At 40.2% G+C, this 20,473-nt stretch overlaps 1 protein-coding gene across 2 annotated transcripts in view; it reads right to left on the bottom strand.

Annotated features, from left to right (window-relative positions):
• LOC150091144 (E3 ubiquitin-protein ligase RNF13-like) overlaps window positions 1-20,473 on the bottom strand; it is a 341,104-nt gene that overhangs the window by 72,709 nt on the left and 247,922 nt on the right. For both annotated transcript variants that reach the window (XM_090382193.1, XM_090382202.1), the window contains one exon: window positions 4,462-4,579. In XM_090382193.1, the coding sequence (XP_090238319.1) occupies window positions 4,462-4,579 (118 nt within the window). The remainder of the gene's footprint in view (window positions 1-4,461; window positions 4,580-20,473) is intronic.

Raw genomic sequence — 20,473 nt, 5'->3', positions numbered from 1 at the left:
CTGAATAAAAATTCTGTTAAACAGAATTAAAAGGTGATCCTTAGATTGTGGTGAAAGGTGTTTTAACATTTCGTAGTGGATGTCATCGGGCCCCACAGCACTTGTATGAGTGAGAAAGAGTGCTGCATTTAACTCTTCCTGTAAAAAGGGCTTGTTATATGCTTCAAGCCCTTTTGAAGAGAAGTCTGGTGGGTTTTTCTCAACTTTCTTTTTCAGGGCCAAAAACTCTGCGGGAAAAGATGTTATTGCAGAGATTTTTGCAAATGTTTCCCCTAAACTATTTGCAACTGCAGTTCGATCTGCAATTGGACATCCGTTGTGCTCGAGGATCACTGAAGGGCATGGATATTTTCCCTTCATTTTCCGGATCTTATCCCAGACTACTTTTGAGCTAGCAGCCTGAGTTATAGAAGATGTAAAATGAATCCAAGATTTCCTTTGGCTCTGATGTCGTACATAACGTGCTTTTGCATGTGCACGTTTGAATGATATTAAATTTTCAGTGGTGGGATATCGGCGGAATATCCCCCAGGCTTTGTTTTGTGCTTTTTTTGCTGCCGTGCATTCTGAATTCCACCAAGGTTTCGGGAATAGTGGGAACCGGCTGGATGATTTTGGGATTGCAATCGCAGCTGCTTGGACAATCGTTTCTGTGACATGAATGACTGCTTCATCGATTGGCTCCTGACTGACTGTACGGATATCAAGGTTTGCCAGATGTTCAAAGGCATTCCAGTCAGCCTGATCAATCTTCCACCGCGGTAAACTAAATGGCAGACACTGTCTTCCACTAGTTAGGGTGGTTATCACGGGGAAGTGATCGCTTCCATATGGATTTTCTTCTACCTCCCAAGTAAGTGAAGGAAGGAGAGAAGGGGAGCAGATAGAAAGATCAATGGCAGAGAATGTACGGGTAGGCATGTGGAAGAAGGTGTTTGTTCCCACATTTAAGAGGGAGAGGTCATTGTCAGTGAGCATATGCTCTATGACTCGTCCCCTTCCATTGATGTGAGCACTACCCCACAGAGTATTATGTCCATTGAAATCCACAAGAATTAAACAAGGGGAAGGCAATTGCATGATAAGATCATCAAGGTCTTTCTGGGGGATGTCAGTCCCAGGTGGCAAATAGACAGAGCAAACAGTTAATAAGAGCCCCACTGTAAGGCGAATTGCTACAGCCTCAATGCTAGTTGTAAGCTGCAAAGGCTGAAATGGGATCTGGTTGCCGATGAGGATTGCGACTCCTCCGTGAGCAGGACCATCCACAATTCTGTCCTTACGAATGATGGTAATGTTATGCATGGTGGGGTCATCATTTGCCTTTAAGTAAGTCTCCTGTATGCAAAAGCAAACTGGTTTGTGCTTTTGCAGGAGTGCCTTGATGTCATCAGTATTTTGGTTGGAATCCACGACAGTTCCACTGTAGGAATTTAGCCATTATTTTGGCTTGGTGGGTCCATCAGGCGGCTTCCGAGGTGCTGAGGGCTTACCTTTTTCAGTCCTGGATTTATCCTTCCTGGGGAAGTATGGACGCTGCCCAGTGTCCATTTCCTCCTCAGCAAAGAGCTCCAAAACTGAGTCTTCTTGTACCTCCTTCTGCTCGACATCCATGTTTTCTTGGGTACTAGGTGGTATTTCACCTTTCTTATTCTTTTCTTTTGCATTTGCTTTTGTTATTTGTGGAGCATTAGGAGGTACCGATATAGGAGTGGCAGCTGATTGGTCCTTCTGTGCAGGTTTTTGGGAGCTTAAAAGATAACGTGCGATGGGAGTAAATGATTCTTTTGGAGGGACGGACATGTCTGTCTGAGTCCCAATCGAACACCTCCCTGCTATCTTCTGGGCGTAGGTAGGTTTTTTGATGTTCAGAGGTTTCACTGCTTTCCTTGGCTCCTGGTACGATATGTTTAGCTCTGCCTTCAGCTTGAATTTCTTTTTCTTCTTTCCACCTCTGGCATGCTCGTGAGTAGGCCGGGTGTTCGCCTTCACAGTTAATGCAGGTGGGTTTCGTGGCTGAACATGCTGTTGTTTCGTGGTCCTTTGCACCACATCGAGCGCATGCAAGGACTCCACGGCAGGCCATTTGAGAATGTCCATATTTCTGGCATTTAAAACACCGTAAAGGGTTTGGAACATATTGACGCACTGGACAGTTGATGTAGCCAGCTTTAATCTCATCAGGAGGTTTGGGAGAGTTAAAAGTCAGGATAACACTCCTGGTTTTAACAATTTTTCCATTCCTTCGCGCAGTGATTCTCTTGATGGCAGTAACTCCCTGCGGTTTCAATTCTAAGCAGATTTCCTCCTTGGTTACGTCGAGAAGGTCCCACTCCAAAATGACACCTCTCGATGAATTTAGTGTTCTGTGTGGTGTCACTGTTACGGGTATTCCTCCGATTGATGTTACTCGGAGTAGATGTTCAGACTGCCTGTCATTTTTTGTTTCAATCAAGAGGTCCTCAGAACGGAACCTCTTAACTGACTTGGGTGTACCTGCTAACCCATCTAACCCTTTCTGTATAAAGAAAGGTGACATTTTACCAATCGGTTTTTCATTGGTGGAGTGCATGATTAAAAACCGTGGGATAGGCCCTGATGGTAATTCAGTCCGCTGCCTCTTTGAAGAAATAGTGCTGTCAGTGTCTATATTTACAGATAGGGACCAGGTTGAGGCCCCCGAAGAAATAACTTTATCAGGATTCATGGAGTTTTTTAAATTGTTCAGTGCCCGGGCTCCCCAGCCACCACGGAGCCCAAAGGGACGCCCACTACCCGGCATGCAATAAATGCGCTCGGGAGTGGGACGACAGGGCTACCCAGACACTATACCCGCACCGCCGCCAGCCTGAATCCTGTCCCTCGGACCATGAGGGTAGGGGCGTGGCATTGACACGGTTGACCCTCGCAGGCGAGCCTACTAGCCGATTGATCCTAGCCGGGCCTTCCAGGACCACCCGTCTTGTCGAAGCAGGGGCCAAAGTGGTGTACTGAAGCTGGGCCCCTCAACCACCAGGATCCCCCTTTCCGAATTTCCACGGGTCGCAGTGCACGGCAAACACGCCAGATTCCATTGATGTAAGCCCGGAACCTGGGCTGTGGGCGTTGGATCCCAGTGATGCTAGTCTGGAAGTCCAGCAGCGTCACTGGGAGGTCCCCTCACCACGTACAGGTGCCCACGTCGGGGGGGGGGGGATATGTTGAAACAATCGCAAAAAGTGATTATCACTTCACAGTGATCTTGAAGAATATTTACAAATTTTTACCACCTGAAGTTCACCTTTTAACAATACAACATGCAAAAGTGCTTCTGTCTTGTTCTGGAATACTTGATTTCTCAAAAAATAATTTGAAATATCTTGTTACTTGAAAAGGACCTGAGCCAGGATCCAGTGCATGGAAAATAATAACGCTTGTTAACATCAAGCATTATGAATTTGGACAGTGATGCTGTGAGTGAAATACTGAAGAGAATTTAAATAAAAAATAGACCAAAAACAACACAAAAGTTTCCCAAGTCAGATCGGCACAAAATACAATATCACTTAAATTTGAAGTTATGTCAGCAAGATCTTTTGTTGCCTGCTGCATGAATGATTTCCATAAACAGGCTTATTCTTCAATAGGCAACCCATCATGGAATCCTAGAACGGTAAGAATCAAAGTGCGACTAGTTTCTTTTTGCATAAGGAAATATTTTCATATCAACTGAGTGCCACTAAAAGATTGCTAGCTTATGGCTTATTAAACACATTGAAATAAAACAAAGAATGTGAATCATCTCATGAAAGAGCATGTAAAAAATGTATATTTGTTCAATTAATATAACATACTTTATCTGTGTATAAATTTAATTTGTGTATTGGTACAATATGAAGGATTATGACACAAGTTCCCCCCCCTCCCTTTTTTTTCTTTTGGAAAACTGAAGCACATGATTACTGGAAGAGTAAAAGACAAAAACACTATCAGAACCTAGTACTGTGATATAACAATCTCTACTATGCCACAGTATCAGTTAATTGGGCAATTCTTCAATTTTTTTTTTTAAATTAAGGACAAAACAACATATGCAACCTTTTCTCAAACATCCTAGTCAGCTTAGAATACTGCTCAACAGCAAGGACATATAACTAAAAGAATCATAATCACCATTTACTATTCTCTCCTCTGATGACTGAGCAATGAATAGGCAAACTATAATTAAATTCTTTTCATATTATTGAATTACATGATTTAAAAAAGAAATAAATCAATTTTAATTGGTACATTTAACAAAATAAAATAAAATAAGTAAATAAAATAACGAACTGTTGATTGCAATCATCAACCTTAGAAAAATAAGAAACTTATGTAGTATGTAATCATTCATAGGTAGTTTTTATTCCATATCTATGAAGAACCATATTCAAATATGGTTCAACAATTTATGAAGATAACATATTAAAGGATTATACTTACCAAGCCAACTACAAAGATCAAGGTTACAATGAAGCATAAACCAATAACGGCAGCAAAGAGGAAGATATAAGTGTTCAGATTGGTTGGTACTGAGTTTGGTATTATTTCTATGATGTATCTAATGTAAAATTAATAACACAATATTATATAAAAAATATTGCCACTTATTTTTTAAAAAATCAAATAAGTTTGCTTCTGAATTATCTGCCTCTAGATAAAAGTGATTATTGATATTTCATATATATAAAAACTCCAAATGTTTAGTAAACAGCCTAAATTTCATTAATAGGCTTTTATTTTTGAATTCTGCTAATTAGCCTTTTTTATTTCCTAAAAATTATTGGTTTTTTTTATCCATTTGTTTAAAACTATTAGTTCAGTTATTATTTGTATCTTACTTGGCTTTTGAAACTGCTTAAAAAACGAAAGTCAAAGTGGAACCATATTCTGCCACCACTGTTTACTTAGCTGATAAAGCAACTATTTAGTATTACTTTATGTGATTTTTTAGGAGTATTGTAACATGCAGAGGCAGCCTGGGAGTACAAATCAGCCCTATAAAATATTAAGATGGTGGCCCCAGGTCATAATAAAAATTTGTTTTAAAATAAAAATGTTTCATATTTGATAAAATATGACCTCCTTTACACAGTGTAATATAATGTTTATTAACCATCATATAAAAATATTAATCACTTTAGATATTAAAATTTGAATTCATAAATAGAACTTATTTTTTTATAATAAGTTTTGCAAAGATACTTAACAATAGCCATTAAAATAAATGATTCTGGATGTTCATTGCTTAATGTACTTCTTAATCTATTCTTGTTATAACATATGTAGAGTGGGGCCCCAACATCCAATGGTAATTCGTTCTACGAAACCCACTGTAAGTTGAAACCAATAATACACTGATTTCCTCTAATTCGTTCTCCAACAACACATAAAATAGTTATTTTTTACATGTTATATTTCATTTTTATATTAAAAATGAGTGTTTTATAAAGGATATTTAACAAATAGTCATAAGACATTTTAAAATAATAATAATAAAAAAAACAATAAATTAGCATTTACCTTAGACCTGAAATGCAGAGCTGATGAAATCAATGGCAGCGTAATGGTGGTGGGAATATATCAAGCATCAGGTGTCTTTTATCGCTACTGGCAAAGAAACTGTTCAAAGTGAACTGTTTTTGATGACTTTTTTCTAGCTTCCTGAAGTAAGAAATGACTTCGTATTCCATTTTGCACATCATGAGTTCAGTGTTTTCAATGCCGGGGTGTTTTTTAAACACTTCTCTTAAACGCTCCCAACAAGAAATGAGTCTTCAGCCGACACTATTTTGTCTTTTCCTTCCCTCTCCGTGTCACTCTGTAATTTAATCCAACTGTTGTAGCTCCTCTATTGTAGCTCACACCCATGAGAGTGTCAATATCATTTGTCAAAGCACCAACATCTTTAAATCCTTCAAAGTTATGGACAATTAAAGGCCAGATGTTTTTCCAGGCTGAATTTAAGCACCTGGTGGACACATCATTCCTAGAACTTACAATCAGCCTCACGGAAATCCAGCATCTTAAACTTCGACCTCCAAAAATCTTTGAGGGTGACAGCATTTTCACTAGAGGTTGCCGCAAAGCAACTTGCAAACATTTTCATGGTGTAGATTTTCTTGACATCTGAAAATTTCCACTCATGTATCGTTCCAGCTACATCGGAAAGCCATTGGTTGGTACATGCAAATATCATCGGTCCTTAAAATAAAGGATCGTATGGAAGGTATATTAGTTCCTGAGAATATTGTATGTCAATGTCATCATACGTCGAGGCACCACTGTATATCAAGATTTTGGCATATACAAGAAGATAAATATATCTTCTTATATATGCCAAACCTATATTTTTTTGTAGTCTTCACTAAATAGATAGTAACACTCCAAGGTCATATATATACATACTGCCCAATTTAGGCAACGTTTACAGATTTAGTAAAAAATGATGATTTAGACATGAAAGTCTAAATAATCGTTTTGAGTAATTTCTGAAACTTCATCATCATTCATGCTGTTTAAGATATATTCTTCCGATAATGAAATTTTAATTCTGTCCCAAGTACTTGCAGTTGATTAAGGGTTTTAAGACACAAGGACAACAAAGGTCAAGATGTGTCTTTCCAAGTTTTTTAATGTAACTTAATTATTTTTAGATTCTTTTGTCAAATCGGATTTGCCGATTGAAATTAAACAGTTCGTCTAGATTTGCAGAGTTATCGAATATCTGTTGAAGGGTAGGTGGATTCTGATTATTACATAGACTTTGGAAGCAAAGTAGTCTGGAATTTCTAAAGTGTCGGCATACCAAAAGGATGTGTTTTACTGTAAGGTGAACTTGGTATCAAAAACAGAGAGGGGGGATTCTCATTTTTTTTTTTATGTGAACCCCAAACACGAGAGGTATTAGAACCTATAGTACTTAGTACAGTGCTTGGGTTGGAGGTTGAGAAGACGAAAGAAGATATTTGTTGACATTGGACTTGGAACTTCTGTAGATTGTAATTTTCAGGAAATACGTATGAAGGAAGGTTGTTCCAGAAAATGGCAGTTGAATGAATAAATGAGGAAGATGAAAAGTTGGTTCTGTGGGTTTGAAGTTGGACAGTAAATGGATGTTGGCTGGTGGCGGCATGCGTTCGGACTGTTTTGAAAGAGAAAGCGGGAATTATAGAAGCCAATTCAGAAGAACAGTGCCCATGGAAGTATCTGTAGAAGAGGCATGCAGCAGAAACAGTACGTCTATGAGAAAGCGAGTGGAGAGACTCTGTTAGAGATGAATCATTAATTAACCTAACTGCCCTCTTCTGAATGGAATCAAGAAGCCTGAGAGAGGTTTTGGGGGCACCACCCCAGATGTGGGAACAATATTCCATGGAAGGGTGGATTTGCGATTTATACAGAGTGAGCAGCTGTTTGGAAGAAAAGTAACACCGAGAGCGAAAGAGAAAACCAAGTTTTTTTAGATGCAGAGGAAGAAATATTTGTAATGTGCTTGTGCCAAGAGAGATTAGAAGTCAGGGTAATCCCCAAAAGAGTTATATCATTTTGCCTAGAAATATGAGTGCTACCAAAGATAAGCACAGGAGCAGAAGAATCCTTTTTGTGAGATATAAGACAAGACTGAGTTTTAGAAGGGTTGAAATCAACTAAGTTGTCTTTGCCCCACTGGAGAATTACCTGAAGATCGGCATTTAAGGAATTGGTAGCAGATTTTCGAGAAGTTGAAGCTGATTGAGCAGGACAAGGTTTCTCAAAATGGAAAGTGGAATGCAATGTGCTATCATTGGCAAAACTATGGATAGGATTTCCAGTCAATGGAAGAAGGTCATTAATATACAAGAGGAAAAGAGTGGGGGAAAGAACTGAACCTTGGGGGACACCGGCATTAGTGGAGAAGTTAGAAGACAGAGAGCCATCTACCATCACCCTCAGTGAGCTCAATTAGCTAGTAGATGATAATGCGTAAGGTGAGTGTGGCCAATTCGTAGTCTGGCAAGCCTTACTTCTTCTCTGTGACTTTTTTTTGATGCTTGAGTTCCATATTTCTGGCTTCGGTTTATTTCCTGGAGTTTATTATTGGTTTGATTTCTCCATATCTGGGCCAATTCATCTTCACTTGCTCTAATAAAAATTGGCTTAAAATCAGTGTATAGTACTATCACTGTTTTGTTTTGTTCGGCAGTTCTGATGCTGATTTGGCTGCATTTTCATTGCCTTCTATTCCAGAGTGTCCTGGAACCCAGCAAAGAGTTATTTCAGAGTGGTTTTTTTTTGACATCAGTTGATAAGAAAGCCAATTTCTTGTAGAAGAGGATGGTGAGAATGTTGTTTACCCTGTATGGCTGAGATCGCATTGAGCGAATCGGAATATATTAGGACAGAGAGAGAGATGGCTGTTGACATATTTCACTTAATGCAAGCTGTATAGCATACAATTCTGCAGAAAGTATGCTGGAAGGGTTTTTGAGATTACATGCGAAGAGAATACAGTTGCTGCATCTACATGTGTGGGACTCAGAGCCATCTGTATAGATTATGAGTTTCCCAGTGTGTTCCGAAATATAGTTGGCATGTAACTATCAGATGTTAAGTGATAAAATGGTATTTTTTGACCATTGAGTAAAGTATAGATCAATGTCTATATAATGTCTATTCCATTGAGGTAAAGACATATTTGTACTTTCCTCAATTTTATTGAGATCGATTTTCCACTTCTGCATTACTTCTTGAAGACGCGACCCAGCAGGTCTGGGTTCATTAGGCTTGGATTGGCAGAATATTGGAAGAGTAGGCATTGTCTTCTAAAATAAAGTGGAGGGTCATGTGATTCAACGTGCAAGCTCTGTACTGGCGAGGTTCTGCAAGCACCTAGTGTATATCGAAGGGCACTGTATGGATGGTGCTCAGAGACTGTAAGATGATGTTCTTAGCTGAAGCACATATTCTTAGGAGCTCCATAATCTAATTGTAGCCGGATTAGAGCACAATATAAATTCTGCAATAACTGGCTGTCAGCACCACAAAATACTGAGGATACTACATGAAGGATGTTTAATTTCTGGAGGCATGTAATTCACAGGTAGGTTATATGCTTATGAAAAGTTTGGTGTCTAAAATCAAACCCAATAATCTTATGGAATCTGTCATGGGTATTTCTCTATCTCTTAGTTTTAATAGCAGTTCCCGGATGAAGTGATCGCAATTTACAGAAGTGTATTGCTGCTGTTTTCCTCTCGGTTAATTGATAGCCGCTGAATTTTGTCCAAGTTTCAATTTTGTTTATTGCTATTTGCATTAGCATTAGTAGAGGCATTTGATGCAAGAAAGCAAGCTTATGCAGCATCAGCCAAAAAAAAAAAAAAAAAACCCACTTCCACTTCACCCCTCTGTTCGTTCAAAATACCTGTCCAGCTGAGCCTTAAACTTATTTAGGCTATCAACCTCCACCACAAGGGATGGAAGTCTGTTCCACCAACCAACCACCCGCTGGCTAAAGGCAAATTTCCGCAAGTCTATCCTACATCTGTCTTTCCTCAATTTGAATTTATGCCCTCTCAGGTGATTTTTCTGAGCTAGAGGAAGAATCCCATCAGCATTGAGCATGCTTAAACCATTCAAGGCTTTATACACCTCTATCAGATCACCTCGCTGGTGCCTAGTCTCCAGACACTGTAATTTGCAAAACTTAAGCCTTTCTTCGTAAGAGCACCCCTTTGTTCCATTCACTAATCTTGTTGCCCTTCTCTGTACTCGTTCCAGCAGCTCTACATCATTCTTGAAATGAGGCCTCCAGACCTGTATACAGTACTCTAGACCCTCAATGGTCAGGCCACTGAGCTTAACTTCTGTTCCAGGTAAATTAATGGAGGCACTGGTTAAAGAAGAACTGCAGGATCATCTAGACAAGAATTCAGTTATAGCTCAGACGCAGCATGGTTTTGTTAAGGGCAGGTCTTGCCTGACCAATTTGATTGGATACTATGATGTAGTCACAAAAGAACTGGATGCAGGGAATAACTGATATTATATAGTTGGATCTTAGAAAGGCTTTTGATACTGTTGCACATGGAAGACTGCTGCACAAATTGGAGCAGTGTGGCATTGGAGGCAAATTGCTGCTATGGATAAAGGGATGGTTGAGTGGCAGAAGACAGAGAGTGGTAATCAATGGACACTGCTCAACGTGGACTAATGTCATTAGTGGATTTTTTTTTTTTTTTTTTTTTTGATTTGGTAGTTGTTGGCGCATCGGCTTCTGTGGCCATATTGCACCTCCCAAGGTTTTTGCAGTACTTTGATCCAAGCCCGAGGCGGGAATCGAACCCGCGACCTTTGGGTTGCTAGGCAGGTACTTTACCCACTCGGCTAGCCCGGTCGGCGTCATTAGTGGAGTTCCGCAGGGTTCAGTGTTAGTTTAGTTTAGACCTGTTAGTTTAACTTCTGTTCCAGGTAAATTAATGGAGGCACTGGTTAAAGAAGCACTGCAGGATCATCTAGACAAGAATTCAGTTATAGCTCAGACGCAGCATGGTTTTGTTAAGGGCAGGTCTTGCCTGACCAATTTGATTGGATACTATGATGTAGTCACAAAAGAACTGGATGCAGGGAATAACTGATATTATATACTTGGATCTTAGAAAGGCTTTTGATACTGTTGCACATGGAAGACTGCTGCACAAATTGGAGCAGTGTGGCATTGGAGGCAAATTGCTGCTATGGATAAAGGGATGGTTGAGTGGCAGAAGACAGAGAGTGGTAATCAATGGACACTGCTCAACGTGGACTAATGTCATTAGTGGATTTTTTTTTTTTTTTTTTTTTGATTTGGTAGTTGTTGGCGCATCGGCTTCTGTGGCCATATTGCACCTCCCAAGGTTTTTGCAGTACTTTGATCCAAGCCTGAGGCGGGAATCGAACCCGCGACCTTTGGGTTGCTAGGCAGGTACTTTACCCACTCGGCTAGCCCGGTCGGCGTCATTAGTGGAGTTCCTCAGGGTTCAGTGTTAGTTTAGTTTAGACCTGTTAGTTTAACTTCTGTTCCAGGTAAATTAATGGAGGCACTGGTTAAAGAAGCACTGCAGGATCATCTAGACAAGAATTCAGTTATAGCTCAGACGCAGCATGGTTTTGTTAAGGGCAGGTCTTGCCTGACCAATTTATTTGGATACTATGATGTAGTCACAAAAGAACTGGATGCAGGGAATAACTTTGATATTATATATTTGGATCTTAGAAAGGCTTTTGATACTGTTGCACATGGAAGACTGCTGCACAAATTGGAGCAGTGTGGCATTGGAGGCAAATTGCTGCTATGGATAAGGGGATGGTTGAGTGGCAGAAGACAGAGAGTGGCAATCAATGGACACTGCTCAACGTGGACTAATGTCATTAGTCGAGTTCCTCAGGGTTCAGTGCTGGGTCCGTTGTTGTTTTCGGTGTTTAAGAATGATATACAGCCTGGACTGTACTTGTTAACAGGAGAGATTGCTTCTACAGGGATGGGATACACTTAAATAGAAAGGGTGCAAGAATATTTGCTGATGCTATCGAGGCAGTGTTAGGTGGGTCGGAAAACTGCTAGCTTGGGGGGAGACAAAGACCAATAGATTGACAGTAGCCACTGGCAGAGGTGAAAGAGATTCTTGCACTGCTTCTATTAGAATGAGCAGAAGCCTGAAAAACAAGATGCATGGTATTTCAGAGACTGCTGGGAGCCATTGCGGTACAAGTAAACACATGGGTTGTGTTAGGGTAGCTAAGAATAGAAACAGGTGCAGGTATACTTGCGTGTACACCAATGCTAGGAGTTTAGTAAATAAATTTGATGAATTTGAGGTATTGCTCAAAACATTGAAGGCAGATATTGTTGGGATATCAGAGACGTGGTGTCACACAGATATAAGGGATGCAGAACTGCAATTTGGGGAGTACAACGTCTACAGAAAGGATAGACAGGATAGGAAGGGGGGAGGGGTTATGCTATTAGTTAAGAAACACATAAAAACCAAGGAAGTGAAGCCAGTCGACATCGCTGGACAGTGCATTGTGGAGTCAGTTTGGTGTGACATAAACATTGGGAGATCAAAATTGAGAGTAGGAGTGTGCTATAGGCCTAATGACTCTGATGAGTATAATAAGGATCTGTACAGGGAAATAGAGTGGGCCAGTAAATCAGAGTGTCTTATAATGGGAGATTTTAATTTCCCAGATATTGACTGGAATTTGGGGGCTGGTTACTCACACACTAGCAGGGCTTTTGTGGATTTATTGGATGATTGTTTTCTACATCAGCATGTTCGGGAGGCAACTAGAGGGAGTAATACTCTTGATTTGATTATCAGCAGTGATTCTTCATGCATTAAGAATCTGCAGATAAATCAACCACTAGGTGGCAGTGATCACAGTGTGCTGAAGTGGGATTTACTCAGAGGTAACTACCATTAGGGATAAAGGGAAGGGTTATTGCTTCCGTAAAGGCGACTACAATGGACTGAGACAGTATTTAAATTCTATACAGTGGGACCAACTGATGAGGTTACCAACAGCAAATTCAAAATGGGAAGCATTCAAAGAACTTATCTTGGAAGCTACTAGGCTTTACATACCAACTAAGAAATATTGTTCAAGGTTTAGGCCAAAATGGATGTCAGATGAACTAATGAGGCATATGGCAGAGAAGAAAAATGCATGGGTTACATACAAATTAACACATGACACAGAAGCCTATGATAGATACAAGTTGATATGCAACCAAGTTACAAAGGAGGTTAGGCAGGCGAAGGCAGATTACGAGAAATCCTTGGCAAGGGATGCAAAGAAAAACAGCAAAGAGTTCTTTACTTATGTAAACTCTAGAAGGAAGGGGATGAATCAGATTGGTCCACTTGATATTGATGGGTCAAGTGTTGATGATCCTGCTCAGGTAGCTAACAAACTAAATGAATATTTTGCATCGACATTCACACATGAGAAGTTATTCAGCGAGGGGAATGCCAGAGGTGTATTCAACTCTAGCAGTAAGCTACAGAATCTTGAAATAACTGGGAGTAAAGTGGAGGAGAGACTGTTGAAGATAAACACAAAAAAGGCACCCGGGGTGGATGGGATCTATCCAGTTATATTAAAGGAGGCAGCAAAGGAAGTAAGCAAACCCTTAGCCATAATTATGAGAGCTTCCTTGGACTCAGGGGAGGTACCCATAGACTGGAAATGTGCAAATGTGACCCCAATTCACAAAGGAGGATCAAAGGCTGACACAAGTAATTATAGACCTGTGAGCTTAACTTCTGTTCCAGGAAAATTAATGGAGGCACTGGTTAAAGAAGCACTGCAGGATCATTTAGACAAGACTTCAGTTATAGCTCAGACACAGCATGGTTTTGTTAAGGGGAAGTCTTGCCTGACCAACTTGATTGGATACTATGATGCAGTCACAAAAGAACTGGATGCAGGGAATAACTTTGATATTATATACTTGGATCTTAGAAAGGCTTTTGATACTGTTGCACATGGAAGACTGCTACACAAATTGGAGCAGTGTGACATTGGAGGCAAATTGCTGCTATGGATAAAGGGGTGGTTGAGGGGGAGAAGACAGAGAGTGGTAATCAATGGACACTGCTCATCGTGGACTGATGTTATTAGTGGAGTCCCTCAGGGCACAGTGTTGGGTCCATTATTGTTTTCTGTATTTATAAATGATATTGATGATGGTATATCAAGCTTAATGTCCAAGTTTGCAGATGATACAAAGGTTGGCAGGGTTGTCAAGGACACCACTGACACTACACTGCTGCAACAGGATCTGGAAAGGTTGAGCAGATGGGCTGAGAGGTGGCAAATGAAGTTTAACATTGACAAATGTAAAGTACTACACATGGGAAACAGCAACCCCAGAGCAACGTATCAACTGTGTGGTACTACACTGACAGTGGTAGGGAATGAAAGGGACTTGGGGGTGGTTGTGCAGGCAGATATGAAGTTCTCTGAGCAGTGGAGACGGGCTGCAAGAGTAGCTCATGGAGTATTGTCAATGATATACAGAAATTTTTCCAGCAGGGATAAGGCGGTGATTATTCCATTGTATAAGGCGATGGTCAGGCCACACCTAGAGTACTGTATACAGGTCTGGAGGCCTCATTTCAAGAAGGATGTAGAGCTGCTGGAACGAGTACAGAGAAGGGCAACAAGATTAGTGAATGGAACAAAGGGGTGCTCTTACGAAGAAAGGCTTAAGTTTTGCAAATTACAGTGTCTGGAGACTAGGCACCAGCGAGGTGATCTGATAGAGGTGTATAAAGCCTTGAATGGTTTAAGCATGCTCAATGCTGATGGGATTCTTCCTCTAGCTCAGAAAAATCACCTGAGAGGGCATAAATTCAAATTGAGGAAAGACAGATGTAGGATAGACGTACGGAAATTTGCCTTTAGCCAGCGGGTGGTTGGTTGGTGGAATAGAATTCCATCCCTTGTGGTGGAGGTTGATAGCCTAAATAAGTTTAAGGGCTCAGCTGGACAGGTATTTTGAACGAACAGAGGGGTGAAGTGGAAGTGGGTTTTTTTTTTTTTTTTTTTGGCTGATGCTGCATAAGCTTGCTTTCTTGCATCAAATGCCTCTACTAATGCTAATGCTAATATTGATGATGGGATATCAAGTTTAATGTCCAAGTTTGCAGATGATACAAAGGTCGGCAGGGTTGTTAAGGACACTACTGACGCTATGCTGCTGCAACAGGATCTGGAAAGGTTGAACAGATGGGCTGAGAGGTGGCAAATGAAGTTTAACATTGACAAATGTAAAGTACTACATATGGGAAACAGTAACCCCAGAGCAACGTATCAACTCTGCGGTACTACACTGACAGTGGTGGAGAATGAAAAGGACCTGGGGGTAATTGTGCAGGCAGATATGAAGTTCTCTGAGCAGTGCAGACGAGCTGCAAGAGTAGCTCATGGTGTCTTGTCAATGATATACAGGAATTTTTCTAGCAGGGATAAGGAGGTGATTATTCCCTTGTATAAGGCAATAGTTAGGCCACATCTTGAGTACTGTATACAGGTCTGGAGGCCTCATTTCAAGAAGGATGTAGAGCTGCTGGAATGGGTGCAGAGAAGGGCAACAAGATTAGTGAATGGAACAAAGGGTTGCTCTTATGAAGAAAGGCTTAAGTTTTGCAAATTACAGTGTCTGAAGACTAGGCACCGGCGAGGTGATCTGATAGAGGTGTATAAGGCTTTGAATGGTTTGAGCATGCTCAATGCCAATGGGATTCTTCATTTTGGTCAGAATAATCACCTCAGAGGGCATAAATTCAAATTGTGGAAGGACGGATGTCGGATAGATGTGCGGAAATTTGCCTTTGGCCAGCGGGTGGTTGGTTGGTGGAACCGACTTCCATCACTTGTTGTGGAAGTTGATAGCCTAAACAAATTTAAAGCTCAACTGGACAGGTATTTCGAACGAACGGAGGGGTGAAATGGGAGTGGTGTGTGTGTTTTTTTTTTTTTTTTTTTTTGGCTGATGCTGAATAAGCTTGCTTTCTTGCATCATATGCCTCTACTAATGCTAATGCTAATTATCATGTGCTGTTTTTTAACAAAAACATTTCGAATGTGAGCTTTGACCTTGATGAGGACATCAATTGTAGACCTGTTACAGCGGAAACCAAATTGATAACATGTTATAGCATGTTGATCTTCAATAATCCAGACAAGTCTCATGTGAACCATCTTTTCTAGAATCTTTCCTAAATAGCTGGTCAAAGATATAGGACAATAACTATTGGGGGAAGAAGCATTTTTCCCTGGTTTTGCTATGGCTACCACAACTGACTGATGCCATGAATCAGGGTAAACATTCTCCTCAAAGGTTCTGTTGTAAAATTTCAGTAGTGTAGATTTTGAGTTTAGGTGATGAAGCATTATGTAGAAAATGCCATCTGGTCCATTCATAGGGAATGGAAGGTTATAAGAATAAGATTGGTTTGTAACAAAGTTAATTTTATATTTTCCCACAGACATTTTTTGGGGGGGGGGGTCACGCCTCCGTAGCCAGGTGGGCAGGAGCAGCAGTGCATATCACACGCTTCTTGATTAAACTAGGGTTCGAGCCCATGACCACCGCATATCCCCGGAGCAATATGGCTTAGTTGCTAATGCTCCTAAAAACTAAATAAACAAACAAACATTTTTTTTGTGTCTAAATGAGTAGTCATATGACTGAGATGATGAAGTGACTGTGAATGTTTCTTCTAATGCCTCTGAATATCAGATGGAGAAGAAATATCTATTCCTTTCCAGGACAGGATTGGTGCCTTGGTTTGTTGACACTTTCCACTGAAGATACGGATCATTCCCCAGATTATTCTGTGGTCAGTGTTTATGCAGATGGTAGAACTGAATCGAATCCATTCATCCTGTTTAGCTTCTCTACGAATTCAGCTTTCAGGCATTTATAGTTTATAAGGTTCTCCGTTGCAGCATTTCAGTGAAAAATGTTCCAAGCTTTATTTTGTTTTCTTTTGACAAGAAAGCAATCCCTTGTCCGCCAACCATTATATCTTTGTTTCGTAAAGTTTACTTTCAGTATTGCGCTGGCAGCAGCTCCAAGTAGTTCTTCTACTATATGCCTAGTGGCATTATTAATAGGCACAGCAAGGATCAAGTGGTTATCAAATTGGATTGTTTTTGAAAACTTCTCTCAGTTAGCGCAGTGAAAATTCCACTTAATTCGTTGGTGAGATGTATAGTTTGAATCCGTCTGTATTTTGCAAATTATAGGAAAGTGATCACTGTTGTGAAGGTCAGTTAATACTGTCCAATCAAGGCTAGGATAAATGGACAAGGAACATATGGACAGGTCCAGAGCAGAGCTTGATCCTGTAGGCAGGCGGATATAAGTATGTACACCAGTATTCAGTAATGTTAAGTGATGGTTATCAAGTACGGTTTTGATCATCCTCCCTCTACGATCTATGTTACTGATGAGCATCTTATCCTGAAAGAGGCCTCTGAGGTCGGGAAAACTCATATCTAGGAAATAAACTCGTACACCGACCATTGAACAAAATTTACTGTAACTAAAATTTTTACAAAAAGTATAAAAATATAATATAAAACAAATTATTTACAATAAACTAATGACTGTACATTACGGAATACTAAAAACTGTGATAAAAGATCGTTTACAATAAAATAAGCTAAAATATAAAATTAAAAGCACAAAAACCTGGAGCTTTCGAGAGCATCAGCTCTCTTCTTCAACAGTAATATAACTTTCTGCAACATCTCCTTAAATAGCAGGTTCACGGTACCTCCACACGTGGTATTTCTCCACGTGGTTCAATCGGCACATGGTCAGAACTGGAAGCAGAAATGTCTCGGGTACGTGGCAAAGAAAATCGTTCATCCGAATTTAATACAATTGTTTCAAAAATAGGATGAATACACATGCCTCTATCACTATTCATGGTATTCTTACTGGATGAACCAATCCGTAAACCCTCGAGCCATTTACGCTCCCAGTATCCGTGTGCATGATCCAAAATAATAGCGTCCTCCGGGGAGATTTGATGCTGTTCTCCCAAAAATGTTCGGCCACGGCAGACTTACTGTAGTCAGCGGTTCTTATGGCATTTAATGCCATAAGAACCGCTGACTACAGTAAGTCTGCTTCTTATGGATTGTGGGGAGTGTGGGGGAAACAAAACGGCGGCTTAGGGATCGCCTGGGGGAACATTTAAATGCCATAAGAACCGCTGACTACAGTAAGTCTGCTGTGGCCAAACATTTTTGGGAGAAGCAGCATCAAATCTCCCCAGAGGACGCTATTATTTTGGATCATGCACACGGATACTGGGAGCGTAAATGGCTCGAGGGTTTACGGATTGGTTCATCCAGTAAGAATGCCATGGATAGAGGCATGTGTATTCATCCTATTTTTGAAACAATTGTATTAAATTTGGATGAACGATTTTCTTTACCACGTACCCGAGACATTTCCGCTTCCGGTTTTGACCATGTGCCGATTGAACCACGTGGAGAAACACCACGTGTAGAAGTACTGTGAACCTTCTATTTAAGGAGATGTTGCAGAAAGTTATATTACTGTTGAAGAAGAGAGCTGACGCTCTCGAAAGCTCCAGGTTTTTAGCGCTTTTAATTTTATATTTTAGCTTATTTTATTGTAAACGATCTTTTATTACAGTTTTTAGTATTCCGTAATGTACAGTCATTAGTTTATTGTAAATAATTTGTTTTATATTATATTTTTATACTTTTTGTAAAAATTTTAGTTACAGTAAATTTTGTTCAATGGTCGGTGTATGAGTTTATTTCCTAGATATGATGAGCATCTATCACGTCTATATAGCGTATACCATGAGAAGTGTGGGGTATAATTTGATAATAAATAATTTTCCTGTAGACAAATGCATACAGGATCATGCTGGTGCATTAAATATTTTAATTCATCAAGACTGCTTCTTAGGCCTCTACAATTCCATTGAACGATTTTCTGTATTACTCGGGTTTAGGTTAGGTGGTCTGGTCTGATCATTTGGTTTTCCCCTCGATCCTGTTTATATTTCTCTCGTTTTGGAAAGACTGGGTGAGTAATATAAATCTTGCAATCAGCATGTAGCAGGAGAACTGCATCTTCATTATCTGAATTCTTGTCAGTGTCTATAGTCTGATTAGTTGGTTTATTCTGTGTATGATGAGCATCTTTCTCCTTTGTTAATTTTCCTGACTTGGGGACATCTTGTTGTGGCTTGGATGGCTTTGTATTAGTAAAATTTGATGGACTCTTGGTCTTTGTTGCTGTCAGTGTCTCACCATCCGTGAGGATGGATCTGGCTCATTGAGCAAGAGATAATTTAGGAGGAATAGCAATATAAGTCTTCTTCTTGTGTTGAAAATTCTTTAGTGTTTTTGACTGCATTGGAATATGATTTGGAAGGCATCACGTTTAATATCTGTTTACGTGCTTCTTGGTATGTTACATTTTTCTCTACCTTATACTTCATTATTTTCTTTCCCATTTTCCATGATTTGTAAGTTCTAGAATATGCGGGGTGAGCATCCTGGCAACTGGGACACTTTGGCATTGCCGCTGTACATTCAGTTTGGGAGTGGTCTGATGAGCCACACAAGGGACAAATGGCCTTACCTTGACATGCTGTTTGAGAATGACCACACTTTTGGCATTTAAAGCATCTAAGTGGATTTGGAATATATGGTCAAATCTTACAGGAAAGGTAGCCAGCTTTTACTAATGCCGGGAGATTCGGAGTGTTGAAGGTAAGGATAACGTTTCTTGTGAGTGTAAGGACACCATCTTGTTTGGTCATCATTCTTTAGCACTGATAACATGTTTTGCCTTAAGGATTCTACAGCAATTTCTACTGCAATTTCTTCCTTAAGTTCTACAGCAATTTCTTCCTTGGGAACATTAAGGAGGTCCCATTCCGAAATGACCCCCTTTGAGGTGTTTAAAGTTCTGTGGGGTTATAGAAATGAGAAAGCCTCTGAAGGTCGTTTGCTTCAGGAGCTGCCTAGAATGACTGAGATTAGATGTTTCAATAAGGAGATCTCCTGAGCAAAGTCATTTGACAATTTTAGGAGTACCTGCTATGGCCTCAACACTTTTCTGGACAAGAAATGGAGATAAGCTGCTAAGAGGTTTAATTAGCATTAGCAGAGGCATACGATGCAAAAAAGCAAGCTTATGCAGCACCAGCCAAAAAAAAAAAAAAAAAAACACCTTCCCATTTCACCCCTCCATTCGTTCCAAATGCCTGTCCAGCTCAGCCTTAAATTTATTTAGGCTATCAACTTCCACAACAAGAGATGGAAGTCTGTTCCACCAATCAACCACCCGCTGGCTAAAGGCAAATTTTTGCATATCTATTCTATAACTGTCTTTCCTCAATTTGAATCTATGCCCCCTCAGGTTCTTAATCTGAGCAAGATCACCTCACAGGTGCCTACTCTCCATGTGCTGCAATTTGCAGAACTTGAGCATTTCTTGGTAAGGGCGCCCCTTTGCTCTCCTCACCAATCTTGTTGCCCTTCTTTGTACTCATTCTAGCAACTCTATATCCTTCCTAAAATGAGGCCTCCAGACCTGTACACAGTACTCCAGGTGTGGCCTGACCATTGCCTTATACAATGGGATAATCATCTCCCTGTCCCTGCTAGCAAAATTCCTATATATCACTGATAAGACTCCATGACCTGCCCTGGCAGCCCATCTGTACTGCTCAGCAAACTTCATATATTTAACTGCACAATTACCCCCAGGTCTTTTTCACTTTCCATTTCCCTGAGTGTAGTACCACACAGTTGGTACATTTCTCTTGGTTTATTGCTATCCATATGCAGTACTTTGCATTTCAACTAATATTGAAATGCAATTTCAATGTTAGAAACTTCAGTTGCCAATTCTCAGCCC

The sequence above is a fragment of the Mastigoproctus giganteus genome, chromosome 1, assembly GCF_048544385.1.
Source record: "Mastigoproctus giganteus isolate SK-2022 chromosome 1, ASM4854438v1, whole genome shotgun sequence".
NCBI lineage: Eukaryota > Metazoa > Arthropoda > Arachnida > Uropygi > Thelyphonidae > Mastigoproctus > Mastigoproctus giganteus.
The sequence above is the reverse complement of the archived record's forward strand: the minus strand, read 5'-3'. Positions and strand labels throughout refer to the sequence as shown.